Source organism: Colobus angolensis, unplaced genomic scaffold (genome assembly GCF_000951035.1).
Source record: "Colobus angolensis palliatus isolate OR3802 unplaced genomic scaffold, Cang.pa_1.0 Scaffold30, whole genome shotgun sequence".
Lineage (NCBI taxonomy): Eukaryota > Metazoa > Chordata > Mammalia > Primates > Cercopithecidae > Colobus > Colobus angolensis.
Window position 1 is genome coordinate 7,333,176 of NW_012116266.1, and position 18,365 is coordinate 7,351,540.

Sequence of the window (18,365 nt, forward strand, 5' to 3'; positions counted from 1 at the left end):
AAAAAAAAAAAAAAAAAGTACAGTGTTTTTCTCACCTATGAGATTAACATATGCAAACCTAAGGATTGCCTTTAATGCTGAGCATTGATTAGGATGTGGGGGAAAGTGTGCATGCAGCGCAGGCAGGAATGTAAATTGGACCTTGCTGGAAAACAGTTTGTCAGTATGTATCAAAAATCAGAATGGCATAGTCTTTGCCTTGGAATTTATCCTAAGCAAATAGATACATGAATATATGTATTCAAGGATTTTTCCTGTCCTTTTTAATATTAAAGAATTGGAGGCTGGGTGTGGTGGTTTACACCTGTAATCCCAGCATTTTGGGAGGTTGAAGTGGGCAGATCACCTGAGGTGAGGAGTTCAAGACCAGCCTGGCCAACATAGTGAGACCCCCCCCATCTCTACTAAAAATACAAAAGTTAGCTGGGCATGATGACAGGCGCCTGTAATCCTAGCTACTTGGAAGACTGAGGTAGGAGAATTGCTTGAATCTGGGAGATGGAGGTTGCAGTGAGCCGAGATCGCGCCATTGCACTCCAGCCTGGGTGACAAGAGTGAGACTCTGTTTCCAAAAAAAAAAAGAAAGGAATTGGAAAGAACTTAATTCAGTAGGTGATTTGTTAAAGTATATGCACAGTAGAGTTCTAGATAGTTATTAAAAATGATGTTGCAGATCTATACTTAATTGATGTACAAAAGAGTAGGTGCCACCAAGTGGTTGATCAGTGATTTTCACTTCATTTCTATTTTTATTTTTGTACTGTCACAGTCTTGTACAATGACCATGAATTACTTTCATAATCAGAATAAACAAGCATTTTAACTAAACGTAGTCATTGTAATCTTGTTTCTTGTGTCTGTAGTGACGTGCAGGTACTTGTGTTTCTCTTATAGTAACTCTTCATGTATGAAAGGTTTTCTGTTCATTCCATAGTACTTTTATCTACAGGGTAGGAAATCATGATTACTTTTCCTCTATATCACTTAATGTTTTTATTGCTGTCTCTAAAAGAGGCAGTATACAATAATTCCTGGGATTAAATCCTGCCTCTTACATATGAATTTGTGACCACGCATAAATTAATTAACCTCTCTAGGTTTCCTTTTATTTATTTATTTATTTATTTTTGTTAGGATTGTTGTGAGAATGAATCATCGATTAACATACAGAAAGTGTTAAGAACAATGTCTGGCAGTTAGTAAGCACTGAAAAGTGTTAGTTATTGTTATTGTTGACTCTTCAACTCTGTGTCTTCTTTTTTTTTTTTTTGAGACTGAGTTTTGCTCATGTTGCCTAGGCTGGAATGCAATGGCACAATCTTGGCTCACTGCAACTTCTGCCTGCCGGGTTCAAGCGATTTCCTGCCTCAGCCTCCCAAGTAGCTGGGATTACAGGCGTGCGCCACCACGCCTGGCTAATATTTGGACTCTGTGTCTTCTTATGTAGCAAGACTCTATTTGCCCATTATCTCTGGTCTTGTTTAAAAATGAATTTCCTTAATATCTGTTAAAGAGTGAAAGACTAATATAAGTAATTTATGTATAATTGTTGGTATTTGTATATATATGTTAATTATTATGAAGGTTCAGAGTTGATGTGCAAAATCAGATTCACAACTCTTAGCTACTTTTCTGTGTTTTTTTGATAGGTTTACTCATGGGGTAGCAATACCTTTGGTCAACTTGGGCATTCTGATTTTCCAACAACAGTTCCTCGTCTTGCAAAGGTACTTTTGTGAACTTGATAGCAGCTTATTCCACAATTCTTAAATGTAACACCTTATATTTCTCTATTTCTTACTTTAAAAAGTCAGGGGAATTTCATATGTACAACCTAAATTTGTTTTGGTTTTCTTAAGAAAAAATTTAAAAACAGGAAGCCACGTGTTTTCAAGCTAAATGTCCGTTTTTTATGTGTTTATATTTCTTAGCTTCAACTGTTCATTAAATATTCATAGTTCCTTTGTTTTTTAAGTAAAAAAATGAAAAAGTGCTTTCTTTTAAAACATGTTTCTAGGACTCTGCTGTTTTCTCAGTGTTACCAGATAATGTCTATTCTGAATTCTCCATTGTTTGACTTTTACATAACATTATTTGGTGGTGTAATTTTGTGTGGGCATTTTAAAATAACATGCAGAGTAGTAAAACCTTTTTTTGTAAGCCTTTTCACTTTCTGTAGTAAAGCTAAAAGTAGAGGTGATTTTTTTTTAACTGTTAGATGGATTGGTTTTAGTTTATGTAATGCTATTGAGAGACTGGTAGCTTCTAGTCTCTTTGATGCAGTTCTGTAATGTGTTTCTCCACCTTGTTTTCTGCCTCATCGCCCTGAGGAAATACCAAATTCTCATCAGTTGTATTGGTTCCTTAAACAAGAGTTTTAGGGCTTTTTGGTAGAGATGCCCGCCATGTGACAGAATGGAATATGGAGGTCATAGATATGTAGCTGGATCCTGATATCTCCCCTATCCCAAGACACGCTCCCTCTGGAGTAATGGAGATTAAAGAAGGGCAATTACGTCAATTTCAGGAATATACTTTGAATGTAAGTGACAGTTAAAAAATAATTCATATATGCAGTGTGCACTGTGCGTCTGTCACTATTTAATACTTTTACATACTGGCTTTCCTTTTGGTGAACTTAATTTTACTGGGATGAAAAGGTTTAATAAAACATTAGGGAACAATTATTACTTCTAGCTCCAATCTGAAATGTTTTCAGTAGAAAACATCTTAGTAGTAAGCTATTCAGTTTCTGATACATTATCACAAAAATATTGCAAATCATTGTTCCTTGTTTTTTATTTATTTGATTAAAATGTGCACTTATTCATACTAAGGAAGGCTTTGTAATGTAGCATGGAGACCTGAAAATCAAACTCCTTTTTAACATTTTAGAGTCAGACAAGAGAATAGTTTGTTACAAGATTTTAGTTTCATAACTCTTCAACACCATTATGAGCTTGGTTTCTTTATTTGAGGAACGCTGAGAAAAACTTTTGAAGTCATCCTGATTAATCTGTGAGAATTAAAAGTGAAGGCAGAGTGAGATTTGAATTAGTTTTGAGGCTAAGAAGAAAACTCTCTCCTCCTGCAAAAATTGTAATGCATCCTTTGCAAAATGAATGGGAAGTCTGTTGTTTGGATAGCCTGAATTTGAGAGCATAATGTCATACCAGAAGAAGACTGCTATAAAATTAGTAGTAGACACACACACGCACACACACACAAAATCACCTGTGGTTAGGAGCCTAGCTAGATACTAAGGATCTAATAGATTAAGGGTTATTTGTTCATCAGTCCAGGAGTCAGTGCTGAAACTATCTAAACACAAAGGATCTAACAGATTAGAGAGTGTATTTGTGTGTGTGTGTGTGTGTGTGTGTGTTTGTTTTATCTGTCAGTCTAGGAGCTGAAACTGGGTCCAGAGGTTAGGGGCAGTAGTTTTTGCAGTAACACACTTTCTCCAAATGAAATCTTATGAGGAATCCCATACATAAAGCCCACAAATGAGGAACTACTTTGGTTAAGGATGGAGTGGGGGCCTGGAGCCCTGGCACCTGCCTTTGCATAGTAGTTACTGAATCACAAGTGGAATCCCAAGGTTTGAAAATTATTGATTTAAAGGCAGTAGTTCTCAAACTTTTGCATACATCAGAATCACCTGTGGAGTGCTTGTTAAAACAGAGTGCTGGGCTGGGCGCGGTGGTTCACGCCTGTAATCCCAGCACCTTGGGAGGCCAAGGCAGGCGGATCAGGAGGTCAGGAAATCGAGACCATCCTGGCTAACACGGTGAAACCCCGTCTCTACTAAAAATACAAAAATTAGCTGGGCGTGGTGGTGGGCGCCTGTAGTCCCAGCTACTCGGGAGGCTGAGGCAGGAGAATAGCGCAAACCCGGGAGGCAGAGCTTGCAGTGAGCTGAGATCACGCCACTGCACTCCAGCCTGGGCGAAAGAGTGAGACTCCATTTCAAAAAAACAAAAACAAAAAAAACAGAGTGCTGGACTCTATTCCCCATTTCCCTTCCCCCAGTAGCTCTGGGGCCTGGGAATTTGTGTTTCTAACATGTTCCCAGGTGATGGCTGCTGCTGCTGCTGCAAAGACCACTCAGAACTACTGGTCTAAGGTATCCCTGTAGATGGGCTTGTCAGGGGCTCTGTCTGTTTTAACATCCTGGAAGTAGGCACAGTAAAGTCACATAGGACCAGTAGAGGTCCAAGTGGGAAAACCGAATTTTCTCCCAAGAGTGTAGTTGGCCAGAATATAATTTAGCCTTATTAGATTTTCTTTTACCTCGATTTTTGTGCACACAGCCAAATCTGGAAGGCCAAAGGTATGTCCTAATTGTCACTTCTAGAGTAGGGCTCTGGAAGTTTCTGGGTCTCTTCATTATAATACAGTCTGTGCAGACTTCCAAAAGTAACAATAAAAAATTAGATGTGTGGTTTTTCCTTTTTAAATTCCAATTTTTCAGATTTTTATAAAAACAGTTCTAAATTTAAAAGCTGAACAAGGGATTCCATCTTACTCCTGCACCTGCTGCTCTGCATTTGATTGGGCAAATTGCTGGGTGAGTTTGCTCTCAGATATGACTGACTTTGCACCATGCTTATTTAAGCAACCTAACGTTTCAGTTTCTGTGGATCTGAAGTTCTCTCTGATTGCCTTTATCTTGGACAGACACTATCTTTCTGTCGTTGCAGATAAGCAGTGAAAATGGAGTCTGGAGCGTAGCCGCAGGCCAGGATTATTCCCTGTTTTTAGTGGATACAGAAGACTTCCAGCCTGGGTTATATTACAGTGGCCGACAGGACCCTACAGAAGGTGACAACCTTCCAGAGAATCACAGTGGTTCTAAGACTCCAGTACTTCTCTCCTGTAGTAAGGTGAACAGGAATTGGATCCTAAGGCCCACATTCAGTAACACATGAGAAGTCTTTTTTGTTTTTATTTGTATGTATGCCTAATTATTAGTAAGCATCTCTAACTACCTTATTTAAAATTGCAAACTCCTTTCAGTCCCCCTTCATTCCTTATCTTTTCTCTCCTTATTCTCTCCATAGGGCCTATCACCATCGAACACACTATATAATTAATTATTTTGTCTATTGTCTGTCCTCCTTACTGTAATGTGAGATTCAGAAGGGTAGGGATTTTAGGCTGTCTCATTCACTGTTGTAGCCTCATAGTACATACTTTATAAACATTTGTTGAATTAACACCCTCATGTAGGAATATTGGAAAGTACATTTTACTATGAAGTTTCCTGACTGCAGCCATAGAACCCTCGAGGTGAATCAGAACAGAAATAGAGTAGTTGAATTTCTAACTATAAGTGGGAAGTAACACTGCAAGAGCCTGAGATAGGCTCATGGCAGACCGTGAGAGACCCAACAGACAACCAACAGTGTTCTGTTTTCCCCTGCTTCACTTCTCTGCTTCTAATTTAATTAATTAATTTATTTTTTGAGCCCGAGTCTTGCTCTGTTGCCCAGGCTGGAGTGCAGTGACGCAGTCTTGGCTCATTGCAACCTCCGACTCCTGGGTTCAAGTAATTCTCCTGCCTCAGCCTCCCAAGTAGCTGAGATTACAGATGCCCACCACCATGCCCAGCTAATTTTTGTATTTTTAGTAGAGACAGCGTTTCACCATGTTGGCCAGGCTGGTCTTGAACTCCTGACCTTAAGTGATCTGCCTGCCTCAGCCTCCCAAAGTGCTGGGATTATAGGCCTGAGCCACCTTGCTTGGCCTTAATTTTATTTCCTGCTGTTTACCTACTGTTTATCCCCTTTTCATTTGATCTGCTTTCCTACTCTGTTTTCCTTTCTTCTTTTTTGTAAACTGAAACCATTGGCTTATTTCTAGCTTTCCTTTTCCCCATAAAGTGACATGTTGCAGGGAAATTAACCCCCAAAACTAGTATATTCTAGGATTTCTTATTTTTATTGACTAAAATAGCATATTGACTTTTTTATTTTATTTTATTTTTTAGTCTGTGTTTGTTTTTCTAGCTAGTAAGTTATAAATGAGTGGGAACAAGATCTTTCTTGCTAAAGGTAACACTGGGACTGAGTACAATGGCTCATCCCTATAATCCCAGAACTTTGGGAGGCTGAGACTGTAGGATCACTTGAGGCCAGGAGTTCAAGACCAGCCTGGGCAACATAGCAAGACCCCATCTCTACCAAAACAAAAAAATATTTAAAAATTAAAGGCAACATTGGCCAAGATGTATCTGTAGTTGCCGGTCCTGGCTTTACATTCCCCATGAATGATTTCACAGTCTATATAAAGGATCAAATGGGCCGATGAAAGGAATGAAGAGCTCTTGTGTGTGTCTTTGGTTACCATGGGATGTTAATAGTGCGTTGGGTCTGTAACTTACCTGCCTGATTTAATGCGATATGTGAATAAAGACATGGAATGTTTTTTATACAGTGGTATCTTGGGTAAATGACAAAAAGTCCCTTTTTAAGAAAATCTCGTTTCATTGTACAAAAGGCAGGTTAATTCTTGAATCCTAGATATTTTAATATATAGCATAGAGATCCTCCCTGATCTCATTAATCTTATTTTACTCAGAAAGGGGTCCTGAGACATGTATCCCTATCATTTGGATCTTTATATATCCAGGGTGTCTGTTTCCCAACACTTGTAATGTGAAATGAAAGGTATCTTGGAGATAATTGAAAGTAGGTATATATAGTTATATATAGATCCAGATATGCATATATAACAATGATGTACTGATGAACCAGCTCTAAAAAAAAAGAAGCAACCCCCCACCCCCCACCCCGCCAAAAGAAACCCTAGTCTGTAGTGCTTGCAAATTTTCACTGTGGCCAATTTTCAAGCTGCCAATGGTTTAATTACTTGCTTGCAAATTTTCTGAATATTTAAGTTAGCTCTTGTCAGCTGATATAAGCCAGCTTCAGTATACCAAATTACTAACATAATTATATGTTATATTTAATCCTTTTATTTTCTTCTGTTTCAGCTTGGATATATAAGCAGAGTGACAGCAGGAAAAGATAGCTATCTAGCCTTGGTGGATAAAAACATTATGGGGTATATTGCCAGTCTCCACGAGTTAGCTACTACAGAAAGACGATTCTATTCAAAACTAAGTGATATCAAATCTCAGATTCTCAGGCCTCTTCTCAGTTTAGGTAAGTTGCAACCCCCTCTCTTCCACCACTAAATCATCAGGTCTTTATCTCTTCTTCCTATATCACAAATAATGAAAACCTGTTAGTTTATGGTTTACTTTTTTCTATCCACTGTCTTTGTGTGTGTGTGTGTACACAGGTAGTCAACAATTTATAAACTGTTTCCAATTTGTCAATAGCCTCACTGCCCCTGCCCTGTCCTGCCACTCCCAGAGCTCCCTCGGCTTGCAGAAATAGAAAATGGAACTTTTAGGATATTCATGGCAGATGAGCAAAAACAACTTTGGGAAAGTTGACCCTACATAAAGTTAGACTTCCAAACAACACTTATGCCCCTCCTGGTCCTAAGAGATCTTCCAGTATACTATCCGAATTTTTCGTTTTCCTCATTATAGTTCTTAGAATTATATCAAGTAGAGATTTATTTGGATTTACAAGTAGTCTCTTAAAATTGTGGATAACTATAAGAGTGTTAGAGATCTTATCCAGCTGGGCATGGTGGCTCACACCTGTAATCCCAGCACTCTGGGAGGCTGAGGAGGGCAGATCATGAGGTCAGGAGTTTGAGACCAGCCTGGCCAACATGGTGAAACCCCATCTCTACTAAAAATTCAAAAATTAGCCAGGCGCAGTGGTGGGCACCTGTAATCCCAGCTACTCAGGAGGCTGAGGTAGGAGAATTGCTTGAACCCAGAGGGTGGAGGTTGCAGTGAGCTGAGATCATACCGCTGCAGTCCAGCTGGACAGAGCAACACTCCATCTCGGGGGGGAAACAGATCTTATCCCTCAGCATGAGTTGATTAAATCTGATTCTTTTTCTTAGCTATGCCCAGCTACAAAGAGGTTGGAAGTGAGGGGGTAATACAGAGGGAATGGTTACAGTAGTACTAGATGGGATGCCACTGTCCAGATATACTGGGTACCTGGGGTTTCTGGGAGAATAGAAAGGAATGCAGAATGGAACTTGAGGGAACTGTTGCAAATAAACTTTTCCTATTTCAAATTTTTTTTCTGGGCTTGGCCCTACAGTCAGAAAACAGAGGAAGTTTTCTTTCTCTTTCTCTCTCCTGCACTCCTTGCCCACTGTGTTGATCCAGAATTCAGGCTAATACTCTAGTACATCACTTTTGCCACGTTGAGGACATTGTCTTTCTTGTGCAGGTCAGCCCATTGTTTCTTTTCTTTTTCTTTTTTTTTTTTTTGAGAAGAGTCTTGCTCTGTCACCCAGGCTAGAGTGCAGTGGCACAATCTCAGCTCACTGCAACCTTCACCTCTTGGGTTCAAGCCATTCTTGTGCCTCAGCCACCTGAGTAGCTGGGACTACAGGTGTGCACCACCACACCTGCTAATTTAGTATTTAGACGGGGTTTTGCCCTGTTTCCCAGGCTGGTCTGAACTCCTGGCCTCAAGTGATCCACCTGCCTTGGCCTCCCAAAGTGCTGGGATTACAGGTGTGAGCCACCGTGCGTGGCCTGCCCATTGTTTCTAGTGGAAAAACATCTTTTCAAACAACTAATTTACAGTCTTTGTGAATATAATCCCTTTGTAAGCTGAGGACTGTCTGCAGTTGTGCTTTTGTTTTTATTACCTTCTGCCTTTTAAGTATTGTCGAGTCTCTGTTCTATAAATTCCCCTCCTCTAGGTAGGCTGAACACTCCAGGACTTTGCCAAGGGAAAGGAAGCACTCTAAGCTGGAAGCTTCCTGGATTGTTCTGAAAGGAAAGTTAAATCTGCCTCTCTCCTGTCCTGGTTGCTGATTTCTTTGTTGGTCTTCCTAGTCTAGTTTCCTAATTGCTTGCAAAGAAGTCCTAGAAATGAGGACTTTTAGACAGGCAAAAAGCAAATAATATCCTGGTGCCCTCTCTGAAATTCAGAGCATCCTCGGCAATCCAATGTTTGGATTGCCTTCTCTGCACTGATGGGTTGGGCTTGTCAAAGAGGCAAGTGGAACAGAAGTCAGAACAAAAAAGTTGAAAACCTTAACAAAGATATAACTCCCCAAGTGAGTTTAATTCCTGACTGTCATTAATCAATGACTTAAATTAGATAATTGACTTCCCTTCTCTTGGCTTCAGATTACTTATCTTCAAAATGACCAGAGAGTTGCATTAGCTCAATTGTTCTCAAATTTGGCTCATCTTTAAAGTCACCTGGAGAGTCTTTTTAACAGAAAAAGCCATCCTGGAATCTATAAGGTTCCTGTGAATGTGTTTTTAACAAGTTCCTCAAAGTACTGGATACTGTGATCTTTGAGGTTGCTTTAATACTGTAATCATTTGGGTTCCTTAGTTGAGAGCACATCGCAACAGGTTAAGTAGTCTTAGAGGAATTCATAATCATAATCATACGATCATAATAAAGTGATCCAGTTTCAGTTTATGTTGTTGTCATCATCATCATTATTTTGTTATAGAAAATTTGGGCACTACAACTACAGTCCAGCTGTTGCAGGAGGTGGCTAGCCGATTCAGCAAGCTGTGTTACCTCATTGGTCAGCATGGAGCCTCACTGAGCAGCTTCCTTCATGGGGTAAAGGAAGCCAGGAGTTTGGTCATCCTGAAGCATGCAAGTCTCTTCTTGGATAGTTATACAGAGCAAGTATCCAGTCCCGTGTTATGTTCAATCTCTGCAGGGTTATTCTGCCAAGGAGAACAGCTCCTTAATCAGAAGAGACTAGATTAGGGAGAGTGATATAAGGTAATAGAAATTGCAAAGCAGTTATTTTAATCTTAAGCCAACTATAGTTCTGGATTGCTAAAATTTAGTCTTCTCGAAGTGAAAAAAAAGTTTAAAAAATGAATTATCATGTTTTCTTTTATATTCTAGCAGAGTGATAGCATAATTTACATAAAATGTACTATTATAAGTGGTTCTTTAGGAAACAATTTTGTTTACTTAACTAAATTGTACTAAAACTTGAAGCAATTAGTAACTAAACAAATTATTTTAAGACCAACTGCTGACTGTAAATATGGAGCTGTTCTGATGTCTGCTTTTTACTTTTGTGTAAATGGAAGTTTTAAAAGACCCAACTATTTTTAACTCAAAGATGTTTTTTCTTAATAAAACCTAGAATAGTTATTCAAGATTCTTTGCATGTTTTTCAAGTAAAATATCCCAAATGTACTTGAAAATGTAACTTAAAATGTTTCTCACCTTTTCTTAACTTGTGTTTTGATATGATGATGTGAGGCATAATTTAAGTGTTATTTTAATGTATGTTAGGTTATGCTTTGATCTGAAGTATGTATAGGTTTTGTTCTCTATTCATTCACACCTCAACCATCCAGCAAACACTGAGTGCCCACTCAGTGCCAGGCATTTGCGGGGAGCTCCAAGCCCACAGCAGCACAGCATGGGGCATGCGAAAAGCACCAGCCCTCAGGGAGTTCATGTTTTGTTGGTGTTTTGATTATTTATAACATAAATAACATGTGTCTATTACTGAAAACTGCACAAATAAAGATAATCAAATATCACCCATAATCCTACCACCAGAACTAACCACTGTTTATCTTCTTAGTGTATTTCCTTTCCAACCTATGTAATATGTGCAGATAGTTGAATGCTATTTTAATTCTAAGCAAAATTGAAAATATTTGAAGCTGTTGTCTAAGAGGAAATATCCTGGTTTGAGTCTTTTAACTCATCATCTTTCAGAAATGAAAAATAAAAAAAATAGAACTTACTACCAGTTCCCTTTTTTAAAACTAGATTTTGTTGTTTTTGTGATTCCAGCTTTTACTGGTATAATTTTCATTTTTTGACTGGAATTGATCTCATAATACTTCTACTTCACTTTTTCTTCTCTGGTACCTTAGGCCTTATGCTTAAAAATGCTTTTGTTTAGATACTTTGGGCTTTTTTTTAACATAACATTTTATTCCTATAGATGGGGCAAGTAAAATATTTGGGTTTATGTATGAATCTTTAAAATTATTTTAATAATAATTTTTAAGTTATTGAAGCCTGGAGTGCAGTGGCACCATTACAGCTCACTGCAGCCTTGACCTCCCAGGCTCAAGTGATTCTCCCACTTCAGCCTCCCAAGAAGCTGGGACTACAGGTGCATGCCAGCACGTCCAGCTAAATTTTTTTATTTTTTGTAGAGACAGGGGTCTCACTATGTTGCCCAAGCTGGTCTCAAACTCCTGGGTGTAAGCACTCCTCAGCCTCCCAAAGTGCTAGGATTGCAAGTGTGAGCCACTGTGCCTGGCCAAAATTATTTTTAATTGTGATAAAATACACATCACATAAAATTAACCATTATAACCATATTTCATTGTACAGTACTGTGGGCTAATTTTAGTAGGAGTTTCCCTTCTTCCTCAAAGTCAGTTGATTCCCTTTGCCAGCCCAGGTGTGTACAAGAAATGTACAAGGCTCAAAGCAGTATAACTAGACTTGTTCTTTAGCAGTATATCGATATTTAATCAACATTCTCTAACACTGACTCAAGCACTTTTAACATATTTTCTTACCTTCACTGTCATTTCTTTCTTTCTTTTTTCTTTTTTTTTTTTTTGAGCTGGAGTTTCGCTCTTGTTGCCCAGGCTGGAGTGCAATGGCACGGTGTTGGCTCACCACAACCTCCGCCTCCCAGGTTCAAGTGATTCTCCTGCCTCAGCCTGCCAAGTAGCAGGGATTACAGGCGCCCACCACCGCGCCCAGCTACTTTTTGTAGTTTTAGTAGAGACAGGTTTCTCCATGTTGGCCAGGCTGGTCTCAAATTCCCGACCTCAGGTGATTCACCTGCCTCGGCCTCCCACGGTGCTGAGATTACAGGAGTGAGCCACTGCACCCGGCCTTCACTGTCATTTCTTAACTGGGAAACCTGAAGTGAATGAAGATTAGAGAAAATTTTCATTAAAAATTCAACTATTTTAATTATGTTTTCTCAAGTATGTTAATTAAGTTACCACATAATAGATGTTGCTTGGTAGATACCAAGTAAATTACTGCATTTTCTGCATAGCTTTAGGCGTTTTTAAAATTTCCTTTTCTATTACCATCTTTTATATTTATTTATTTTTTTTTGGAGACAGAGTCTTACCCTGTCGCCCAGGCTGTGCAATGTTGGAATCACAGCTCACTGCAGCCTCAACCTCCCAGGCTCAGTGGATCCTCCCACCTCAGCCTCTCAAGTAGTTGAGACTACAGGCATGTGCCACCATGCCTAACTAATTTTTCTATTTTTTTGTAGAGTCAGGTTTCCCCATGCTGCCCAGGCTGATCTCAAACTCCTAGGCTCAAGCGATCCTCCCACCTTAGCCTCCCAAAGTGCTGGGATTACAGGTGTGAGCCAATGTGACCAGCCTTATATTACCATCTTTACTAAGCTGGAATTCCCCTACCCCTCCCTTTACCTCCATTATTGTAATTATTACACAATCTGCCCTTCACAAATGTTGACATCACAAAACTTCTGAAATTCGTCGGTGAAATAATCAAGAATTATCTATTCCGGGTATGTGTTTGGAAACTGAAGAACTAATTTACATTTCAGCTAATGTACATGTGTTTTCTTTTCTGCTCAAGGTATTGCACATCTATTACAAATTTCCTGGTTATGGGAGGATTCCAGCTTCTTGCTAAGCCTGCCATGTAAGCAAACCCACACCTTCCAGTTATTCTCTCAACCAAAGATCACGTTTTATAGTGCTCTGTGTTTTTAAGTGCCCAGGGAAAGCTTTGACTTCATCATTTTACCAAACAAATCAAAATATAAACTTTGAGTAAGTCTTACAAAGGACAGGTACTATTAACCCCTGGTTATCATTGTAAGTAGTATGCCATTGAAAAAGCACTGAATGAATAGGCTCAGGTTCTGGGTCCTTCCGTGCTATCCCTGAGACTTTGGACAACTCTCTTTACTTCAGTAGGCCTGGTGTTTTTTCATCTGAAAAATGGGAATGTTCTCTTTCACTGGAAAGGAACAAATGATGTATGTGGTGATACACAGAAAAAAGTGTTTGCGCAGATAGAAAGTATTTGCATTTGGCTTCTGGGTAAATAATTTAAAAGCTCCTTACACAAGGCAATAATCCCAAACAGATAGTTTCTCAACAAGTGTTGACCCAGCAACAAAGCCAAGGTTTTAAAAAATCTGTATTTAACTTCTTTTTCTTTTTAAAATAGAAGAGATAGGGTCTCACTGTGTTACCCAGTCTGATTAGGAACTCCTGGGCTCAAGTGATTCTCCTGTCTCGGCCTCTCAAAGTGCTGGGATTACAGGCATGCACCGCTGTGCCAGGCCAAAAATTCTGTATTTTAATAGAAAATACTTTAAATATGTACTTACCACCCATATTTAGCAGATGTTAATGTTTTACCCTGTTTGCTTTTTTTTTTTGAGACAGGGTCTTGCTCTGTCATCCAGGCTGGATTGCAGTGGCACGATCTTGGCTCACTGCAACATCTGCCTCCTGAGTTCAAGCAATTCTCCTGCCTCAGCCTCCTGAGTAGCTGGGACTACAGGTGTGCACCACCACACCCAACTAATTTTTGTATTTTTAGTAGAGACAGAGTTTTACCATGTTGGCCAAACTGGTCTCAAACTCCTGACCTCAAGTGATTCACCCATCTTGGCCTCCAAAAGTGCTGGGATTACAGGTGTGAGCCACCACGCCCAGCCCCGTGTTTGCTTTTGATCTTTTATCCTGATAGAAGGAATGCTAACCATCTCATCTCATTTCTAGCTTTAATGGGAATACTTTTAATATTTCACCATTAAAGATGATTACTTTAGGTTTTTGGTAGATACAATTTATAGGGTTAAAAAGCCCCTATTTCTAAAAGTTGTAGAGGAAGCGATTTTTATAATGTTAAATATCTTTGCGTTTCCAAATTCCAAAATTCAGTAATCTATGTATTAATTTTTTAATACATTGCTGAATTAAATTTGCTTATACAGTTGTCTCTTAGTACCCATGAGGGATTGAGTCCAGGACCTCCCAAAGGAAACCAAAATTCAAGGATGTTCAAATCCCTGATATAAAATGGCTTAGTATTTGCATATAACCTGTGCACATCCTTTCATATATGTTAAATCATCTCTAGATTACTTATAACATCTAATAAAATATAAATGCTATATAAATAGTTGTTATATAGTATTGTTTAGGGATTAATGACAAAAAAGTGGTAGAGACATAATTTTTTTATGAACTATTTTTGGTCTCAGGTTGTTGAATCCACAGATTTGGAACTCACAGATATGGAGGAGCTTTTTCTTCTTTTCTGGTTCCTGGAAGTTCGTAGTTTATATGAAGTAGGAATTATTTGTACTTTGAAAATTTAGTAAAATTCATCTGTAAAAATAATCTGGGCTTCATGGGGGCATTTGCTGTAGGGAGTTTGTACTGATTTAATTAATAGGTATTTTCAGGTCTTTATTTCTTTTTATGGCTTTTGTTATTTATATTTCTCTGGAAAATTGTTCATTGCACCCGTGTTTTAAAGTTCATTGGCATAATGTTCCTACCATAGTCTTAAGATGATTACACCAGAATAACTGTAGTTGTACCCCCTATTTTTCATTCTTATGATTTTTGGGCCTTTTATCTTTTTTATCTTGATCAGTCTTGTCAGCAATTTACTACTTTTTTAATTAATTTTTTCAAAAATTAGGGAATCATTTCTTTCCCTTTTAAAAAATCTCATTAATTTCTGTTTTTTATGTCCTTCTTTCTTTTTGTTCACCTGTTAACTTCTTACAACTTCGAGTTTAGCACTTGGTTCATTCATTTTTCAAATTAAAAATTTTTCTAATGTAGCCATCTAAGGCTACAAATTTCCCTCTAATTGTTGCTTTAGCTGAATCTTACAAGTCTTGATATGTTTTGTTTTTATAGTCATTCGGTTCTAAATATTTTCGAAAGTATTTTTCTAACTTCCATTATGAATCCTTGTACTCACACGCTTGTTGATTTCCAAAATATAGGAGTTTGGCTTTTATTTTTTAAAATGACAGGTTCAAGAATATGTCTTTAACCTTGTGTAGTAACTTTAAAATTCTTGATCTTAATACATCACCATTTTCCATTCTTTTACTTTCAGCCTATCTGCACTGTTTTGGTATATTTCTTATAAGGAACAAATGGATGGACTTATTGTTTGTTGTTATTGTTGTTGTTTACATTTGAGAACTTCTGGTTTTGACAAGTTTAGATTTGTAATTACTGATTTTATATTTATTATTTTAAATCTCTTTATTATAATGACTAAAATAGCTTAGTTAACCTATAATGTTGTTGAAATGCTGAATCATAGCCAAAGAAAATAGGAGAAAATGGGGTTGTACCCAAACCAATAATTAAATGGAGCAGAGAGAAAATGCAATAGTTATTTTTCAAATAGTAATGCTTGAAGAAAAACAAGTTTAATTACAGGAAGATGCAAAAAATAGATGAAGACTTGTGACAATTTAAATGGAAAGCTTCTGGGCTTCCTGAAGGGCTACAGCAATTACTGACCCTGGTTCCTTATTCTGCTGTTGTTGACCTTCCTCTAGTATTTCTGAGTCAGATTCACAGTACCGAAGTACTGACCTTGTTAGAGCAGGAAAATGAGATGACGTAAGTTGAAAGCCTCTTGCCTTTTGCACAGCACCATGCCCAGAGCCTGGGTTTTACATAGTTAAAGGCAGCACTGACAACTTTTTCCCATTTCTATTTACAAAGTCAATAGTTAAAATTACCTTAAAGATTTCATTTTCAGAGGAGAGTTTGAGAATGTCTAGAGCACAGCTGGGGTGCCCACATGGCTGTTAGTGGATCTTGGATGATGATGTGCAAGCACTTATCATTCATCTGATTTATCACTCAGCTGCTCACATCAGGCTTGCCTGGTGGTTTGATTATTATGCAAGTTTTTTTTCTTAACTGTGATAAAATATATGTGATGTCATATTTATTTTAATCTTAATTGTACACTAATTGTGTACAATTTAGGGGCATCAAATACATTTACAGTATTGTATAACCATCACTATTTTTTCATTATCCCCAAGAAAAACTGAGTGCATGTTAAATAATAACTCCTCCCATACTGTCTCCCCCTGTCTACCTGGCTCTGGTAACCTCTATTCTACTTCCTCTCTGTATGAGTTTGCCTATTCTAGGTACCTTATATGAGTCAAATCATGTATTTATTTGCCCTTCTGTGTCTGGCTTATTTCTTTAAGCATAGTATTTTTAAGGTTCATTCATGTTGTAGCATATGTCAAAATTTCATTCCGTTTTATGGCTGAATAATATTCTCTTGTATGTACTCACTACTACATTTTATCAATCAGTTCATCTGCTGATGGACACTTAGGTTGTTTCTACCTTTAATATTTTTATTTTAAAAATCTGAGTAAAAAGTATAGACCTTGCCATATAAGGAAAAAGTAATATTGCCACTATTAGATTAAAAACTCCCAAGAAAAGATAAGCTGATCAGAGGTGATTTCTGGTTCAGATTTCTTAGGAGTGTAGCTTGTCCTCTTTCGGGGAAGACTGTAGGTAAGGACATGAGTGAGTCCTGGAAAGTAATGGAGTTCACAAGAGTTGGAACATTTCTGGTCTACTGTAGACTGGGTACTGGGTATTGAGGAGAAATATGGTCCAAGGGAGTTTGTGTTCACTATATCTTACCTCCGTCTATCAGGAGCAGGTCAAAGCAGAACACTTGTATAGAATTAAATAAGTCCTCAGCTGGTCTCTGCAGTAGAACATGGAGAACGAAGTAAGAACATTAGCACAAGCCAAACATAAATAAAATCTGGGCACTCTATCTAAGATCTTTTTTTTTTGTTGTTGTTGTTGTTGTTGTTGTTGAGACAGGCTGGTCACCCAGGCTGGTGTGCAGTGGCACAACCACGGCTCACTACAGCCTCAACTTCCTGTGCTCAAATGATCCTCCTGCTTCAGCCACCTGAGTAGCTGGGACTACAGGTGTACGCTTCCATGCCTGGCTATTTTTTGTATTTTTTGTAGAGACAGGGGTTCGTTATATTGCTCAGGCTGGTCTCAAACTCCTGGGCTCAAGCTATCCACCCACCTTGGCATCCCAAAGTGCTGGGATTACAAGTGTGAACCACTGCACCCAGCTCACCAACTCTTACTGCTTTACCATTAACTATTTTGGTTTGGTGAGCTAAGTCTTAATGGGTTATTGATCAGCATTAAAATTTGGAATAAAATTGTAATGATGAATTTATAAAAAACAATATTAAAAACTAAGTTTTGGCTTCAGTTTGAAATGCTTTTGAAGATCTCAGCATTGAAATTGTCACATATAATCATCTTTATTGTTTCTTGTTAACTGTAATACTAGTTCTTTCAGCTTTTTATTACTTTCCTGTAATAAACTCATAATTGAAGGAAAAAAGAAGAAATTAGAAGCGTTTTAATATCCACACTAATTCTGTTGGAGCAAGGAGCTTCGCTTTTCTTCCAGTGTTTCTATTTAGCACAGCTGCCTAGAGCAATTAGTCTTGCCATTTATTGCTGTGACTTTTGGCTTTGAAATTAATAGGTAATGGTGTCAGCTGGTCTCTGATTATTCACCTTAAATTGTGGGATGTATGATTCATTTCCTAGAACATAGGTACAAGCCTGTGATTAACCATTTGTATTGCTACCATTTGCTACTTTTTATACTTAAAAAATCCTATCTTATAGATAGGGAAATTCTTTTAATTATATCTGGCTTATTTCATTGTATTTCTACTTTCATAGCAGCTAAAAAATGTGCATTCTGAAAGGTACTTTCTAGTGAAATGTTTTATTTAATATCATGCATATTACCAATTCAAAAAGGATTAACTAATTTTGTTTTCCTCTACCTCTAGTGATTTTCTAAATAAAAACCAAGAACTATTGCAAGATTTATCAGAAGTGAATGATGAAAACACTCAGTTGATGGAAATACTGAATACTTTGTTTTTCTTGCCAATCAGACGACTTCATAATTATGCAAAAGTTTTGCTAAAGCTTGCTACTTGTTTTGAAGTGGTAAGCTCCCATGTATACCTCTTTGGACATTTGGAAAGCCAAGGATCATAGTTGTTTGTATGGATTATGCCACCACAAGATGTGGAACTCCAGTAATTTAATATTTACATGTGTCTAATTAAATTTAATTTTCTTCAGGGAAATGACAGAGGAAAGTATGACTGTAGATAAATTGAGTTTTCTGTGGATTCAATTT

General features: G+C 37.9%; 1 protein-coding gene across 1 annotated transcript in view; it reads left to right on the forward strand.

Moving 5' to 3' along the window:
• Window positions 1-18,365, forward strand: part of ALS2 (amyotrophic lateral sclerosis 2 (juvenile)) — a gene marked incomplete at its 5' end in the record, with an annotated part of 63,793 nt that overhangs the window by 14,815 nt on the left and 30,613 nt on the right. The window contains 7 exon segments of the mRNA XM_011949930.1: window positions 1,372-1,379; window positions 1,650-1,727; window positions 4,704-4,886; window positions 6,998-7,169; window positions 9,583-9,763; window positions 12,708-12,773; window positions 18,007-18,169. Coding sequence (XP_011805320.1) covers window positions 1,372-1,379; window positions 1,650-1,727; window positions 4,704-4,886; window positions 6,998-7,169; window positions 9,583-9,763; window positions 12,708-12,773; window positions 18,007-18,169 — 851 coding nt within the window.